We start from the raw sequence: 18,282 nt of genomic DNA, 5'->3' as shown, positions 1-18,282 counted from the left end.
CTTTTCTTTTTAGACAATGCAAGGCACTTAGAAATTCCAGCTACCCTCTCCCAGGTCACATGCCATTGTTGCATATTTTAACTCTGCATATACTTGAGACCATCCCAAATATGATGACATCATCATCATAATTTTTATACTGTCGATAATAATTTTTACCCCCATATTCATCATTTAATTCCTCTTCTTCCTTTACTGCATCACTGAGCTTCTGCTTGGAGTAATTTTCCTTCTGGCTAAAGGATGTCCTTTAATATTTTTCTAGGGAAGGTGTGTTGGTGATAAATTCTTTCAGTTTCTGTCTGAAGATTTATTTATTTCATTTTAATCCTGAAGAATATTTTTGCATTGTATCCAGTCATAGATTGATAATTATTTTCCTTACATACTTTAAATATATCATTGCATTGTTTTCTGACTTCCATTGTTTCTGATAAGTTAGAGAACAATCTAATTGTTGCTCCTTTGAAGGTAACTAGTTCTTTTCCCCCTTTGGTTGCTTTTCTTATTTTTCTCTTTGTAATTTTTGTTCAGTAGCTTTATTATGATGCCTGCTCAGTAGCTTTATTATGATGAGCTTATTATGATTTCTTGACGTTACTGCATGTAGAGTTTGTCCAGCATCTTGCCTTTGTGGCACAATATCTTTCAACAGTTTTGAAAAGTCTTCAGACATTTTATTTTCTGCCCCACTGTCTTTCTCCTCTTATTTGGAATATCTTCTTGCATCTTCTGTGTCCTTGGTATTCAGAGTGTGGTCCATGAGTCAGCAGCAGCATCACCTGGGAGCATGTTAGAAATGCAAAATCTCAGGTTTTACCTTGTACCTACAAAAACAGAATCTGCATTTTAACCTGATCCTGAGTGATTTGTGTGCACAGACAAGTTTGAAAATCAGTGCTCTGTGTCTTACTTGTTCTTTTATTTTCTACTCATGTGTCTTTCTGTGCTTCATTTTGGTATTTCCTCCTGACTTTTCTTCCAGTCCACTAGTTCTCTCTTCAATTATGTCTTATTTATTGGAAACTTTTCTACTGAGTTCTTGATTTCCGGTATTAGTAGTTTTTGTTTCTAGATTTTTCATGAGAGTTTCTAATTCTCTTGAAATTTCAATCTTATCAAAAATAATTATTTGAAAGTCCATATTTGATTGAAAAATAAAAATCCTATGTTTAGAATCCTTGTGGGTCTGTTTCTTTTGTCTGTTTTTTCTTTTTTTCTGCTGGCTTATGTCACCCATATTACTTTTTTTATTGTGTGCCAGGCATAGTATTTGCAAAATTGTCTATAAACCTAATTTGAGGCCTCAGATGATGTAATCTTTCTAAAGTGAGAATACATGTTTGTTTCTGACAGGTACCTGCAATTTGAGGTACTAGCAACCTGGGTTGTTTCATTGTAACTTCCATGATTGAGATTATTTAAAATGGAACTGTCTTCTTGTAATCCACTTTTACTCCTAGAGTGCTGTTCTATGTGGTCTTAGTGCAAAGAGAGAGGGGGTGTTCACCAGACAGACCCACACAGCCTGGCAGGCCCTAGCCTCCAAGTCATGTCTTTCTAATGCTGCTTGGATTCTCGGCACCTGCCTCTAGATTCAGTAACTGTCCCCCAGGGGAAAAGCTGTTCCAAATGCCAGGCTTACCTTCTGGGCTTCTATTCCCCCTTGGATCCTGGCCCAGTAAGTCTTTACTCCCCTGCCAGCAATCTGATGCCTTCAAGCCAGTGTTTTTTTTTGCTTTAAAAATTTTTTTATCCAGATTTTATAGTATGCTCAGTAAGAAGGAGGGTGAGTTTGGGTTATCTAGCCCCCCACCCCACTGCTGGAAGTGGGACTCCTCTGATATGCCTCTCTAAACTTGACCCTCCTCTCCCCTTCGCCCTCACTGCTGTCGCCCTAGCACACACCTTCCTCCTCTCTGCCTAGATGCCCACAGGGTCTACCAGGCCTCTCTGACACTGGTCCTTGTCCCTCCCAGCCCCTTGTCATTAGTTTCCTCTATTCCTATGAAAGTCAAATCTGCCTAAAGTATGGGTCTAATCAAGACTCTTCTTCAGTTAAAAATCTTTAAAGTGGTCTGAAATCTAACTCAACTTTTCACTCTGAGGCTATGTGGCTAGAGTTGGCATTCACGAAGGAGCTAAGGAGCAGGCAAGAGGCTTTGCTGCTTATGGACTGGATCCAGCCAAGCCGGCCTGAAACCAAGCCCAGACTGAGAGATCTGGGCTTCAGAAATGAGCTTGAATTGATATGTTTGCATTTTATCTCTTTCTTTGTTTTTCTTTTCCTCTAAATTTTCTTATAATTTTGTTTTCTTTGGAAAAATGCAATATTCTAAGTGTGGTGGTGGTGGTGGAGAGGGAGTCACAGTGTCTTTAGGTTAGGGTATTTGCTCAAGCTCCCGTGACAGAGGCGGACTTGGAACGTTGGACAATGTGGGAGGGTTGGGGCAGCACTGGTCAAGTAGACCTGGTTGTCTGCTTACCCACCCACCACCATTCTTTCCTATTCCTTGTAAACAGAACCACTGTTTGGTTGGGTACTCATGTTCCTCCACCCCTTAGAGAAAGCTGCCTCCCTCACCTACACTGGATGGTTTACCATGCTTGGGGGGAGTCAGCCACGATCATTCCATTCCCCATTCAGAGACTGGCTTAACAAAAAGTGTGTTGCCCCACGGCGGCCAATGGGGAATGAGGATAAATCTGTTGAGGGGGTTTCTGGGAGAGGTTTCTTTCAATCCCAAGAGAGGCATGCCTGTAGGAAGAGACCACTTTCCTCACTCTGAACTCTGTTTTGTCTGGTGTGATGCTTGGAGCTGTAGTCATCTTGAAATCATGAGAGGGATAGGTGACATGCTGAGGATGGCAGAACAGAAATATGGGGAGCGCTGAATTGACCAGCCCCACAGCTGTCCTACTCAGGACTTCTTATATTTCTGGGAATAAGTACCCTTATTGGTTACATCTTTTTTTTTTTTTTTTTTAGTTTTATTACTCACAACCAAAAGCTCCCTAGCAGATACAGTGGTATGATGGAAAGTATAGGGGGATAGAGGCAAGACAGCTTGAGGAGGCCACGTATTAGTAGATTGACCTTCAGTAAATCACTTTAGCTCTCTGGGCCTCAATTTTCTCACCTCTAAGATGGACATAATACCTATCTCTTGGGCTCCTGGGAAGGTGAAGCCATACTTATGATAGGGCATCATACACATCAAATCATGACTGCTGTTCTGATTGAGACCTGGTCAGGCAGTGGAGTCCCGGGGCCTAGGTGTCCCTTTGAGGACACCGATTCCGTAGGAGACACCTGGGTTCCTGTCAGCAGCCACTTCAGGGCCAGCACCTTGAAAGCCCTAAAACAGGGGTCTGGAAACTTTTTGGCTGAGAGAGCCATGAACGCCACATATTTTAAAATGTAATTCCAGCCTGACCTGTGGTGGTGCAGTGGATAAAGCGTCGACCTGGAAATGCTGAGGTCGCCGGTTCGAAACCCTGGGCTTGCCTGGTCAAGGCACATATGGGAGTTGATGCTTCTAGCTCTTCCCCCCTTCTCTCTCTGTCTCTCCTCTCTCTCTCTCTCTCTCTCTCTCTGTCTCTCCCTCTCCTCTCTAAAATGAATAAATTAAAAAAAAAAGCTGTGCCTAAAATTCTAAAAAAAAAGAAAAATGTAATTCCATGAGAGCCATACAACAACCCATGTACATTACGCATTATCCAATAGAAATTTGGTGTTGTCCTGGAGGACAGCTGTGATTGGCTCCAGCCACACGTAACCATGAACATGAGCGGTAGGAAAGAAATGGATTATAATACATGAGAATGTTTTATATTTTTAACGTTATTATTATTTTTATTAAAGATTTGTCTGCGAGCCAGCTGCAGCCATGAAAAGAGCCACATCTGTCTCGCAAGCCATAGGTTCCTGACCCCTGCCCTAAAACAACTACCATTTTCTAACACTTGACATTTTAGAAAGGATTTTACAGTTAACTTGCTTCTTACAACTTGATGAGACACCACTTGTTCCCATTTTATGATGAGGAAACTGAGGTTCAGAAAGTGTAAGTGATTTGCCAGCCAACATGGGACAGGGGCAGGCATGTCTGCAGTGTTTGCCAGTGACCCTTCCACTCTGTGGGGCTACCGCCTTGGGGCCCTAAACCTGCCTGTGTGTGTCCCTGTGTGTGACCCCAAGGCAGCTCTGGACCAGACAGCTGAAAGTTCCCACAGCAGGGACGGTGCTCCCCGGTCTCTGGATTCCCCGGTGGAGCCCTAGCTCAGTCAGTTAAGCACATGCAGGTGCTTCTGGCTCATGTGTTGAATTGGGATGAAACGTAGGAAGTCTGGGGCCCCAGTCGTCACTTCTAGAGGCTGTGTGTGTGTGTGTGTGTGCAGCTCTGAGCCCGGGAAGGGGCCAGGCTCTGAGCATCATCTCTGTTCAGCCTCCACACAAGAGCAGGTGGCTCTGCCTGGAGTTGTCCCAGGAAGCTTTGCCCAGAGGGGAGGGGGTTAATGACAGGAAAAGTAGGGCAGGCAGCAGAGGTGGATTAAGGTCAATTGAGGCCCCGGGTGCAGAAAAAAACATTGGGCCCCTTAAAAAAAAAAAGAGAGAGGCCCTGGCCAGTTGGCTCAGTGGTAGAGTGTCGGCCTGGCGTGTAGAAGTCCCCGGTTCGATTCCCGGCCGGGGTACACAGGAGAAGCGCCCATCTGCTTCTCCACCCCTCCCCCTCTCCTTCCTCTCTGTCTCTCTCTTCCCCTCCCGCAGCCGAGGCTCCATTGGAGCAAAGATGGCCCGGGCGCTGGGGATGGCTCCTCGGCCTCTGCCCCAGGCGCTAGAGTGGCTCTGGTCGCGGCAGAGCGACGCCCCAGAGGGGCAGAGCATGGCCCCCTGGTGGGCGTGCCGGATGGATCCTCTGACTATCTCTCCCGGTTTCTAGCTTCAGAAAAATACAAAAAAAAAAAAAAAAAAAAAAAAAAAAGACAGAGAGAGACAGGGAAGATAAAAATACATGTTAACTATATTTTTAAATAAATAAAAAATATGATGATGTACTATTAATGTTAAAATTGCACATATGAAACCAAACTTGGTGTCACTAGAAAAAAGTATAAAGTTGGGGTTTTGTGGGGCCCTTCAGAAGTTGGGGCCCAGGGAATGTGCCTGGTGTGCCCACCATTAAATCCGCCTCTGGCAGGCAGGTTGGTAAATATTTAATTGCTCAGAGTTTAAGATGGGGAGGGGCTGATCTGATGGAAAGTGAGGGGTGTGGAAAGAGTGGGGAGCATTAAGCTGAGATGAAAACTGGTTTGGTCACTGAGAGCATGGCTGTTCTGGGGACTTTTCCACCCCCCCCCACCCCCCGCCTGAGCCATTTTCTTCAACTCTTCTAACCCCTTCAGCACCTTTTGACAAATTGTATGGGTAGGACCTCAACTTCGGCAAGACTGAGGCTGAGGGGAAGGAAGCCATAATACCAACAGTGGCTGCTGTTTCTTAAGCACCCATTGTGAGCCAGCTGCTCTTCATATAAACCAACTCTTTTAAAAATACAGCACCTGGTTTAGAATGTTGAAGAACCAAACAAGCAGTAGGGCTGGGGTCGGGTGAGAAGTGCAGCCCTGGACCCAGGCTGAAGTCTGGCCTTTCTCCTGATCTGTTCTCTCCTGGGTTGACTTAGCCCCAGCCTCCTCCAGCCCCTTATTTTGTTACTCTGCCCTTGAGTCTTGGCTCTTTATCCCTGGTTTTCCTCTGGTTCCACTGCCATGGACAAGGGCTTTGAGACCATGGCTCCAAGTGGAAGCACATCCCTTTCCCTCCCTGGAAGACCCCCAGCACACCAGGCCCCATTCTGGGGCCTCTGTAGGGTTAGAGACTGCCAAGTCTCTAACCTGGGGTGGGTGAGGTGATATTCTTGATCCCCCTCAAACCCAACCTTCTGTGTCCAGAGAAAACCAGGCTGAACCTTGCAAGGGAGCAGGTGCTACAAAAGGATGCCCTGGGGTGGGGGTAGGAGGAGAGGCCTTATCTGGCTTCTGATGCAGTGCTGCAGGGGGAGGGGTCATGGTTGCTCCTATTTTATGCATGAGTCCCAGAGCTTTTCACCGCCACCCACGGTAAGTTGTTTCTCCAAAAAGCAGGGCCAATAGTCCTCAAAGGGACAAGAGAAAGGATGGTGTTCTGTTCTTGCCCTTCTCAAGTAGGGTACGGGAGGTGGGGGTGGCACAAGGGCACACTCACAGGCTCCCTGGGGGCCTGCCCCTCAGCCAAAGCCCAGCAGCCCCCGGGGGCACACTCACCGTCCTCCTTGGTCTGGATGTAGAGCACACTGCTGCGCACGCCGTCCCCGGCCTGGGTGTAGGCCAGCACCTGCACGCTGTAGTTGGTGAACTTCTCCATGCCCCGCAGCTCCACCCGCTCCCGCATGGTGGTGATGTTCTGCATCTCGCCCCACTCTGCCGGAGACAAGCAGCCTCTGAGCGCAGCCCTCACTGGCCACGCCACAGTCCCTCTGCCACCGTCTGCCAGCCTGGGCTCTAGTCAGCCCTGCTTCATTGGGCTCTGTCTTTGACTCCGTGTGGTGGCAATGAGGGGGACTCTCCATCTCAAGGTACATCAGGACAGATTTGGGGCACTGCTTCCAGGCCATATCTATCCCCAGTGGCCCCACCAGGGTGAATGGCATATGCTAGCCTGGTCTCAACCCCCAGCTGACCTTGCACCAAATTCAATTCAATCCTCTCCCTTTAGAATACTTCCATCTCTCCAAGAAGCATTTCCCCTCAGGTACCCAACCCTTCTTCACGTGAGGGACCCCAGGAGTGACCTGGATCTGGAGGGAGCCTATGCCAGGCGGGATGAGTGGCAGCCATTCCTCCTTGCCCCCCTGGTGCCGGCTAGGGAGGCTCCCAGACCTCCCCAGGCAGTGTGTCAACCTAGGGTGACTCGTGATACGCTGAGGCCATATCGGAGTGCTCCTGGGTCAGCATCCTAAACTCCCCAAAGTAAGAAAGGGCCAGGCCTTCTATTTTGCTCAGGGAGGACTCATAGTCCTGGCTATGCAAAGGAACTCGCCATAGACTCTGAAGACGAGCTTAAGGAGAGGGTCCCATGGGAGGGCCAGGGTCTTAGAAGGAGGAAAAGAGACAGGCTCCTGAGCTGAAAGCCCTCCCTCTGGGCTTGTAGAAAGACAGGCCCAGACAGTGGCTGAGCATGACTTGAGCAGTATGCCCAAGCATACTTCTACAGCCTTGTAGAAGCCGAGTGCCTGCAAACCTACTCCAGTACCTTGCCAGGGACCAGGTGCAGCCAAAAGATCCTGGGCAGAAGACTGGGCCAGGGGAGGCAGCAGCCCGCTAGGGCTCAGAGGATGAGAATGCCATGTCCAGCTTGAAAGGACTCCAAGTCAGTTTGGGGGAGCCTTGGAGGCCTGGGCAGCAGGCCCTTCCTTTTATAGGAGGTGAGAAAACAGGGCATACCTGTCCCGGCTAGAGGCAGAAAAAGACCCAGGAAGAGGGCTGTGTCGCCAACAATTCAGGTGGCCTTCAGAGACTAGAGAGGCCAATGCCTTCCTCACCTGAAAGAGTTGAGTTGGGGAAGCCTGCAGGCTTAGATAAAAGAGCAAGTTCTGGAAAACCCATTACAGGACTCAGCACAGATATGAGGCCATGAGCCGAAGAACATGGAAGACCTTGAGATCCAGCCCTCTGTGTGTTCGGAGGAGAGTTGAGGTGATGAGAGGGGAAGGCACCTCCTGTCGGCAGTGTGTGGGCAGAGTAGTGTCCAGGTGGGGAGGGGAGGGCAGCTTCCTGGAGAGATGGCTGTGAGCTGGAGTCCTAGGTCCTCCAGGAAAGAAGGGAGGGACTGGGGGCTGGGGGGCAGGGGGTTTGGCATTTAGAGAGCAAACTCACTGCAGCCCTTTGTACACTCAGCAGGACACTTCCAGAGTTAGGGACGCTGGTGCTCCAGTGGGCATGACTGCAGACTTCCTGTCCACTGCCAGGTCTGTGCACACCAGTGGGCAGGGCTTGGGATGCTAGTGGTGCTATGCAAACCCATTTAAACCAGTGCATCCCAGGCAGAGGAAGGCACCCGAAGGGTTGGGACACGGTCTTGGTTTTTCTCCCTCTGCCATTCCTGCCCCCAGCTCCATGTGGACTCTTGTGTGCCCTTCCCCAGGTGTGCCCCGCCCCTCGGCATACACTGCAGGTCTCACTGCCCAGGCAGGGGCTGAGCTCGCTCGTGGGTTCTGCAGACCTTGCTTCCTCCTCTTGCCCCTGCAGCCCTAGATGCGAAGGCTTCCTGCTGGTGCCCCACCCTCCCTCCACACCCTTGGAAAGCAGTGCCTTCATTAACTCTCTTCAGTTGCCCCATTTGAGGGTGCCAACTGACACGGCCCTAAGTGCCTAGAATTCACACATTACATTAGAGAAGGAAATACGCTCCTATCACTGTTCAAGTCATGCCCAAGTGTACTGCTGTCCAGGAGCAGCTGGTACCCCACCCCACCAGGAAGGGGACGCTGGTCCCTGCCTCTGGCTTGGGATAGTAGGTGCTGAAGAGGGGGCTGCACTTCCTTTTGACATCCCGTGGGAAGATGCTCATTTCTACCCAAGCATGAGGGCAGATCCCACCACCCTGCTCCTTGCACCTCGAGACCCCGCCATCATTTCCTGCTGACTCACCGCCATCAATGTAGAGTGACCAGAAGATGACCCGATAGCCTTTGAGGACGCCATTGAGAGTACTTCGTGGGGGCTCGGACCAGGAGATGACGGCCACGTCAGAAGTGATGGACAAGGCCCGGACGTTCTCAGGGGGCTGGCTGGGCACTGCATGGGGCAAGGAGAGAACCAAAGGGCCCGGTCAGGGAGGCACAGTCCTACATACTTGTCCCAGGCCAGGCCCTGCTGCCCAGCTAGAGGAAGTTCAGCTTAGACAAGTAGAAGGACCTTTTGACTCAGTGAGTGGTCAGAGTTTGGGCCAGGAAGGGAACCAAGCCCCCTTCCCTGAAGATCTGGGTAAATAGACATCTTTACAGACTTGGTTCCTTGCTCCTTGGAGGCCATGTCCCTGGTCTGGGTCCATTCTGGGGGAAGAATGTGATGAACTCCAGGCACGAGCAGCCGGCAATTCACCAGTGGGCATCGTAGCCCCGGTAGTCCACCTCTACTGAACATAACAGAGCCTGGAAGACTTCCAGGCTGGCCTTAGAAATATCTGTAATTGATGATCTTGTCTGATGGCCGCCAGCTCTTTGGTGCCACCTGACCAGGGCATCTGAGCCAAAGCCTGGCTCTAGAGACCCTTATGTCCTTGTGCCAAGCTAAAGGGAAGGAAAAGAGGAAAGGGGATTTTAACTAACTCTGTTGAAAGGGAAAAGAGATTATGTGGATACCTTTTGGACTTCCGGGGTCATTATACCTTTGTCCCTGTCACTGCGCATGAACACACCCAAAGGCCTTGGATGTGAAAGCACTCGTGACACTTTGCCGGTCGGCCTGCCAGTAACCCTCTCCCTGTGAGGACCACCTCTGAGCTTCACCAAAGTGGCCCTCCTGGGTTGGCCGTGCACAGCTCGCCCCTTCTGAGATGACAGAGGGAGGGAACGCCAGGCCCACGAGACACCTTGGTGAGGAAGAACTTGGGTGGCACTTCCTGCTGGCTTCCGAGAAGCAGGAGGGCATAGGGAAAGGCCACGCCTGCTCCGCTTTCACCGGGAGAGAGGAGGCTAGGGCTGCTTGGAAGGTAATTAGATCCCGTTGCCCCACAAGAGGCAGCTCTAATTTTTATGAGCATTTAAATGATAATACATCATCCTAACGATCCTCTTTGAGAATGATTATTGTTTCATATTACTTAGGTGTAAAAATATAAGCACCATGTAATTAGAGACCCAGTGTAATAAACTAATACAGATCGCCCGTTTGAACAAAATGAAGGTAATATAATTATGGAAAAGACACTATTGCTAAAGCAGGGGCCCTTGAATACCCCAGGAGGAGTGCTAATATTGCCAGGAAATGATCAGGATCTGACAGGCTAACGAGGGCCTTAATTAAGTATGAAGAACTGCTGAGCAAATGCTGCTGAAAACTTTCTTCCCCTGTTCTCCTTTGTTTGGGAGATGACGCCACAGCCCATGCTGATGTCTCCCTGGAAATTCCAGGCCCTTTATCCCCCCAAAGCCAGGGAGGTGGTGCCCTAAAGAGAGGCTGAAAGTAGGCCTGCTCTGGCTAGGTCCTGCTTGGCTGTGGGTAGACAGCTTAGTGTTTGGTTGGGCACTCTGGTGTGGGCTCTGGGCAGCTGTTCCCCCTGGATGTGTCTTTCTTGTGCATCTTGTGTCCATACCACTTGGTCCTGCATCCAGTCTTGCTCCCAAGCAAGAAAGTGACCATAGAGAGTGGAGGAAAGAGTGTGGGGAGAGAGGTGAGTGAGGGCTAGAACAAGGGAGGGAGAAAAGGTGGAGGCAGAAGTATGGTGGAGAGTGCACAGAAAAGTGCTCAGACGGGCCAGCCTATGAGCAGACTCGTGGGTACAGCATCAGCAAGCGATGGATAGAGAGCTGGCCAAATGGACTGAGAGGTTGAGGGAGCTCAATACACCAAGCAACTCTCAAGGAGCCAAGAGGAAATGGAGGGACCCAGGGAGTCTGTGTGAACCACAAGACCATGATGGGGCCCAGGAGCGGTAGAAGGGCCCCAAGACCTCCCTGGCAGCTCTGGTCTTGCCTGTGGCCAGGATCAGCACCCTCTACCCTCCGCTGGTGCCCTCACCATCCTCCAGGGTGGTGGCATTGATCTCACTGGACGAGGGCCCCGTGCCGGCCCGATTGAAGGCCTGGACCACCACCCCATATTGGGCGAACTTCTTGAGGTTGTCCAGGGTGTAGACTTCGCTGTCCCCAGTGGCCTTCATCTCCACGATGCTGTACTGCCCATTGCTGCCAGGACTGTTCTCTCGGTAGCCGATCTGGTAGCCCCGGATCACGCCATTCTGCAGCTCCTTCTTGGGCGCCTATGCGTGTAAGGTGGGGAGAAGTGGAAGGGGAGGCAAAGACACAGTGACACTCTGAGACTAGGCTCTTAAAACGAAAGTCAGATCACGCCATGCCTTTAAAGGCTCCCGTCTCACTGACAGTGAAAGCCAGTCTTTCCAATGGCTGTACATGACCCTATGTGATCTGACCTCATTGCCTCTTGGATCCATCTCCCCCACCCCACCCTGATGCTTGCTACACTCCAGCACAGTGGCCTCTCCACTGATCAGAGCACCCAGGGAGCACTCCTCCCTTGGAAGCCCTTGCCTCCTCACCTCTGTGTTGTCTTTGCTGAAATCCCCCTTCTTAACAAGACCTTCCTCAAACTCTTGTGTCAGACTGCACACTACCCTCGGTCTAGTACTCCTGACAGTTCTTCCAGCTTTATCTTTCTCCACAGTACTAACATCATCTGACATTCTATATATTTTACTTAGGTGTTTGGCTATCTTATCCATATTAGAATATAAGAACCATGAGGATGAGGATGTCATCTGTTCTGTTTTCTGCTGTTCTCTCAGGGTCTAGAATGGTGCCTGGTTAGTTGCAGGCTCTCAATACATATTTGTTGAATGAATGAGTAAGGATGTCATTTGACATGGGCTCAGGACCCTGGGAGAAATGGACCAGCAGACAAGAAGTAACCAGATGGAGAAGGAGGTGAGAAGTTAGTTTGAATAAAAAGAAAGAGTCCAGCCCTGGCCAGTTTGCTCAGTGGTAGAGCGTTGGCCTGGCGTGCAGGAGTCCTGTGTTCGATTCCTGGCCAGGGCACACAGGAGAAGTGCCCATCTGCTTCTCCACCCCTCCCCCTCTCCTTCCTCTCTGTCTCTCTCTTCCCCTCCCGCAGCCAAGGCTCCACTGGAGCAAAGATAACCCGGGCGCTGGGGATGGCTTTGTGGCCTCTGCCTCAGGCACTAGAATGGCTCTGGATGCAACAGAGCGATGCCCCAGATGAGCAGAGCATCGCCCCCTGGTGGGCATGCCGGGTGGATCCCGGTCGGGTGCATGCGGGAGTCTGTCTGACTGCCTCCCCGTTTCCAGCTTCGGAAAAATGAAAAAAAAAAAAAAAAAAGAAAGAGTGCGAAGATACCACTTCAAACCCAACTATGAGACTTTAATGAAAAAATGCCAGTAAGGATGTGGAGAAATTGGAGACCTTGCACACTGTTGATGGGCATGTAAAATGGTGCAGCCACTGTGGGAAATAGTTCAGCTCAGAAAGTTAAACGTAGAATTATGGTATGATCCAGCAATTCCACTTCTGAGTATTCATCCAAAGGAATTGAAAGCAGGGACTCAAATCTGTGTCTGCACACCCTCGTTCATAGCAACATTATTCCCAATAGGCAAAAGGTGGCAGCAACCCAAGTGTCTGTCAACAGATGAATGGATAGAAAATGTGGTAAATCCATACAATGAAATATTATTCAGCCTTGAAATGGGAGGCGATTCTGATACATGCTGCAACATGGATGAATTTTGAAAAATATTATGGTAAGTAAAGTAAACCAGACACAAAAAGACAAATATTGTATGTTGCAACTTTTATGAGGTACCGAGAATAGACAAATTCATGGGGACAGAAAGTAGAATAGAGGTTATGAGGAGCCGGGGGTGGGTGGACAAGGAGTTATTTTGTATAATGGTAATAGAGTTTCTGTTTGGGAAGATGAAAATGTCCTGGAGATAGACTGTGGTGATGGTTGCACAACATCGTGAATGTTCTTAACTCTACACATAAACAGGGTTGAAATGATAAGTTTTGTGTATATAAAATGGTATCGATATTTTTTATTTTATTTTATTTTTGTGGATAAGCAAAAGCTTTATTTAGTTCAGCGCTTCCCAGATGAGGTTCTCTGGTCCGGGAGACAGGGGCCAGAGAAGTTGCTCAATATTTTTTATAAGTGAAAAAACAAAGTCCTTGACTTTCATGTGAGCCCAGCCCCTCTTGGAGTGTGCAGCTGGTTCCCCTGGCATCCTGGCAAGGGCTGTGCTGTGCTGAGGCCTGAAGCAGCTCCTAGATGGAGGGACAGAGCTGGGCAAGGGCATGCGGTGGGAAGGCTGGTAGGGGTGAAGGACTGATCCCAGTCAGCCCGGCGAATGGAAGGAACTCCACTAGCATTACTCTGGGAGTGGGAAATCTGTTCTCACCCCAAGCGTATACCCTGACACACACACACACACACACACACACACACACACACACACACACACACACACACCACACGATCCCAATACATCTCCTCACATCTGGAGCCATGAACATACACATCTGGAACCATCAAAGAAAACATGCACACACCTATCTCCTGCCACATGCAGTTAGACCCACCAAGAGAAACGGGACCCTTTAAGGAGAAGACCTGCCCTTCTATAAATTGAGAGAGAGCACCTGCCCCACTGCATACAGAAACAGCTTGAATCAGGGTTTCAGAGACAATCAAGTTAATTTAAAAGCCCACCTTTTTATTGTACTAAGAAGTAGTGAGATAAAAAACAATTAAGTTAGTGAAACAGCCCCACTGTTTTTTTTTAAATTCAATGAATGTTTTAAATAAGCTGCATTTTAAAGCTCACAGCTAACTCAATAAAATTAAGTTTTTAATTTAACATAATTGTTTTGAACTCACGAAATAGGTGTGTGTGTGTGTGTGTGTATGTGTGTGTGTGTGTGTGTAGTTAATTGACTTGACTTTTTGTTAAGCCTGAATAGTGTTTTCTTCCGTACTTGGGCAGTCCTGTTGTCTGGTTTGTAAGCAGGCAAATTTCTGAATCTGGGTCTTGTATCTGCACACATATCTCTACATGCATTCACACACACAGAAAGATATCTATTCTAGGTAGAAACATGTCTTCAAGATACCCTTGTCTTCACACTGTCATATACTATCATATGTTGACACACATTCTGATATACATATCATTAGACAATGACACACATACCTATATACCCAGAGCTTCCTACACCATGACACACACCTGCATTCACATCAACATATATTGGCAGAAACCATATAGATAGGCATCCAGGTATACCCTGCTATGTACATAGATAAATGTTCACACATATATGAGTCTTGAAAGATCTTCCCTTCATCCCTGCCTCCTCTCTCTTTTTCTTTCCTTCTCTCTCTTTCTCCTCTCTGCTACCCCACCCCCCAAACAGGCACATTCAGGATTTAAATCAATCTTAACAATATTTCTCTGAAGCATTAAGAAATCAATAGAGCTGATTGCAAATTTATGTCATAAAGCAGTGGCGATCCATCTCATGGAAAGAGTCTTAAAATAAAGTGACTTATCTTTCAACTGAATCTTTATTTTTCATTAATCTGTTTCTTGGTGTTAAAAAAAAATCTCCTGAGAAGTCAGCCCAAAATTTATTGATGGGCTGGTTCATTCTGAAGTTCTAACTTTCTAATCAATTTTATTTTTCATTATGAGGCTTTGGAGAAATAAATCTGATTCTAAATTTTTATCGACCTCCGGGTCAGAGCTTTGTAGCCAAATGGCTCAGTGTCAGTGTTTCACACACTTACTCACCGCCCCCCCCCGGCTTCCTCAGAGTGTTCCTAGGCAATGGTCCCGAGCCAGGATGCAGGTGAGACTTGGGAATTGGACTATTGGACTCCAGGCTTCACTTACTCACCCCCCCCCCCCGGCTTCCTCAGAGTGTTCCTAGCAATGGTCCCGAGCCAGGATGCAGATGAGACTTGGGAATTGGACTCCAGGCTTCACCCCCAGTTTCCGAGGAAAGCCCTGGATTCCAGAGCTGGATCTGGAGAGGAACCATGGCTCCAGGTATTACGAAGTGGACTGGCTCCTTGGAAGGACTCTGCTCCACTTGCATCTTGGTCATTTCTCTAGGGAGGGAAGGAACCAGGCCTGCTGCGTTTTGTGTGTGCGTGTTGTGCGCGTGCGTGTGTGCATGTTTGTGCACGCACACACAGACAAGAGTGCAGTCTTTTTAAGGAAAACCTCATTCAGTCCTTCTGGATCTCTCCTATTGTTAAGTCTACTTTTTTGAAAGGTGCAGGAGGAAGACTAAAGCACCTAGGCTTTTCCTTCAGGAGCTAGAGTCAGAAAATGACCTTAAACACTTGATCCCAGCTATAGATGAGGCAATCTCACAAACCCCACTGGTGAGATGGGTAAGTCCCAAGAAGCAGAATACAAATGGGCCCTAAAAGAGTGCTCTGTTCAGGAACCCCATGCTGTGTGTTGTGGTGTGGAGACTGAGCAGGGCTCCAGACTATGTGTGCTTAAGTCCTGCACCGGTAACTGCTTGAATGGCCACGGGCGAGCCACCTCACCTCTCTGCCATGGCCCCCTCTGACAGATGGAAGCAAAAATACCTCCCCAGAAACACAGGGTCACAGAAGTTAGTGTAAGCAAATAGTTGGACGCTAGAAAATGAAGCTCAATAGAAGTCATCAGCAAAGTCAGCCCTTCTGTGTCTATGGTCGGGATGTGGCAACAAGGCTGGAGTGACCCCGGAAAGCACGTCTTGTTCTCTCACAGGTTATTCTGATCTGTTTGTCTGCCCAACTGTTGACTCTTCTCTATGGTTTTTCTTAAGTGACAGATTCTTCTGACACCCTCTAGATTTATAAGTTTTTGTCCCTTAGAAATGGCTGTAGCATACATGATTGCCCACCCTCATAGGGAAGGAGGGCAGTTATTTTCATCCTGATTTTACAGAGGAGGAAACTGAGGCCTGAAAGGGCCATGCTCCCTGTCCAAGGTCTCACTGTGAGGGGACATGTGTGAGGGTCCTCCAGTCATAGGGCGGAAATGAGGTAAGACCCTGTCCTGTCATCTCCCATCATCCACAGGGTCCCCTAGAACTTTGCAGAAAATTAAACCCAACTTCTGAATTTTTACGACATGTGGGGTTTGGAGGACTGTCCAGTGTGGTGAAAAAATCATCTTCCCTACTTGGCACTGCCAAGTTCTCCAACCCACACCATGCACTGGCCTCCATCAGAGAGCCGAGGAGGAGAAAGAAGTGGAGGCTGGTGGGGGGACTTGTTCCTGTATCCCCCTCTCTTTCCTTCCTGGGTTTAGCAAGTAAGCAAGCAAGCAAACAAACAAACAAACAAAAAAACACCAGGCATGAGCATGATAAGAGACAAGAACTAGCTAGCCTGCTGGGATTTCAGCCCTGGGCTGAGGAGGGAGGAGGCAAGGAAGCATTCCAGGGGAGAGACCTTCAGCCTCACTTACCTTCCAGGTCACTTGAATACTCTGTGAGGTCACTGGCTGCAAGGTGACATCCATGGGGGGCCCATCAGGAGCTGGCAGAGGTAAGAAGAAGAATAATATTATGAGTTAAATCTTGAAAGAAGAGAGGGTCCTGTGTTCTCACTCCTCTCCTCCTGAGCTAGAGGACCACTAGGGAGAGAGGAAATGCTCATCTACAGAAGCTGAGGGCTCTATGTGAGCTCCTGTAATGATTATAGGGTTCACTTTTCTTCTTCATTCTTCATAATTTAAAAGATGTTTGATAGTACGAAGTATAGGCAAGTGTGTGTAGTGGCAAGAACTCTTACACACTTATGCACATCTGATGATGTTATAATTCTACAACTGCTCATGTCCCCTAGAGAAATGCACAAACCTGTGTACCAGCATACAAGTACACAAATGCCCATATCTCTAAACTATAAACAACAAATGTCTGTCTGCAGTGAAGTGGACAAACGGACTGTGGTGCAGTCATGCAATGGAATACCATGCAGCCCTGAAGATGCACAAATGATCAGCCGCACTGTAGACACAGAGCTCACAAACACTTTGATCAACACAGGGAAGAAACACAAGAATATATAGACAATGATTTCATGAATACATTATGTTAGAAAACAGGCGAATCTAAACTATATTGTTTATGTGTACATTCATTGTGTTGACAACATACAAAGAAAAGCAAAAAAGTTAAGATATTGGTTACTTTAAGAAGAGGGATGGAGTCATGATTGGGAAGGGGCATAGGGAGAACCTCTGGCATGCTGGTGATTGAGAATGTGTATTGGTTATTCTAGTTTTCACTTTACTGTTATTTGTAAAACTGTATACACACACATATAAAGAGAATATTGCAACAGAGATTGTTTTTAAACTATCAGGAAAACTCCATGACAAAGGTCACGGAGAACAATTCACTAGTACCCCACCCTTTGCAGATCTAGCATCTGTCTTTCCAGACGGACTGGGGCTGGGAGGGAGCAGGGAATGTGGCATTACCATGGACAGCTCCCAGAAGCCCAGCATCTCTGGAACCCCATCTGGAAAGGCCAAGCAGAAGAGCCTCAAAAGATCCAGAGGCAGACACGAACAAACATCTTGGGATCTTGTCCCCTCTCTCCTAACTGCAAGCCCAGTGGGTGGCTGTGAGGCCCCAGAAGGCCCTGCTCCCCGAGGCCAAGGGCACGGGCAGCAGGGTGCGGTGCTCACCAGCCTCCTCGGTGCTGATGGTGAGCTCTTTGCTCGGCTCACTGCGGCCAATCTTGTTGAAGGAGTACATGCGGATGCTGTACACAGATGCTGGGTGCAAGTCCACGATGTTGGCCTGGTTGATGGTGGGGGAGATGTTGCGTGTGGACTGCTTGAAGTCCCAGGAATCTGCAGAGAGAACACCCATTTCAGACCACAACCAGGCAAACTCCAAAGCCCCTCCCTGGCTTCAAGCATCAACACATCCCAATCTCAAGCTTGATGCTCAGAAGAGGTCCAGCCCACACAGACTGCAGTGAGAGGGCACGGGTGCCTTAACTTTACAGAGAGTGAAAGGGCTCTGTTCCATGAAGCTCAGAGAGACCAAGGAATGCCTGAGGACGTGCGCAGCAAATGCACTGGTTGGAGAGTCAGGAACCCTAGCCCTCCTCTGCCCTGGGACAGCTTGTGAGCTCAAACCTCAGATGGGAGTCAGACGAGATGTTTCCCAAGGTCCCTTTCAAGATCACCATATGCTTGCTGTCTCTTAGAGTCTGACTGGCCAGAGCCCTCCTTACTGGTCTCTCACACCACACATCAGTGGCCTGTTTAAACAGCGAGAGACCCCATCCACCACTCCCTGTTGTCCCAGTGCAAAGGGGAAGCCAAATACTCTCTCTCTTTCTCCTCTCTCTACGCTCTGTACATCTTTCCCTTGTGCACATGTTTGAGGGTGGCTTTGGGTGTGACCTTGTCTGTCAGGGAGACAGACCCAGTGCCAGAACGCACAGTCTAACCCCAA

The 18,282-nt window shown here is 48.6% G+C and overlaps 1 protein-coding gene across 3 annotated transcripts in view; it reads right to left on the bottom strand.

The window, feature by feature from the left end:
- The window catches only part of DSCAML1 (DS cell adhesion molecule like 1), a 380,712-nt gene that overhangs the window by 41,262 nt on the left and 321,168 nt on the right, over nucleotides 1-18,282 (bottom strand). For all 3 annotated transcript variants that reach the window (XM_066372545.1, XM_066372542.1, XM_066372552.1), the window contains 5 exons: nucleotides 17,502-17,669; nucleotides 16,272-16,342; nucleotides 10,780-11,020; nucleotides 8,689-8,835; nucleotides 6,304-6,459 (listed from right to left, as the gene is read on the bottom strand). In XM_066372545.1, coding sequence (XP_066228642.1) covers nucleotides 6,304-6,459; nucleotides 8,689-8,835; nucleotides 10,780-11,020; nucleotides 16,272-16,342; nucleotides 17,502-17,669 — 783 coding nt within the window. The remainder of the gene's footprint in view (nucleotides 1-6,303; nucleotides 6,460-8,688; nucleotides 8,836-10,779; nucleotides 11,021-16,271; nucleotides 16,343-17,501; nucleotides 17,670-18,282) is intronic.

This window comes from Saccopteryx leptura, chromosome 1, assembly GCF_036850995.1.
Source record: "Saccopteryx leptura isolate mSacLep1 chromosome 1, mSacLep1_pri_phased_curated, whole genome shotgun sequence".
Classification (NCBI taxonomy): Eukaryota; Metazoa; Chordata; class Mammalia; order Chiroptera; family Emballonuridae; genus Saccopteryx; species Saccopteryx leptura.
The sequence above is the reverse complement of the archived record's forward strand: the minus strand, read 5'-3'. Positions and strand labels throughout refer to the sequence as shown.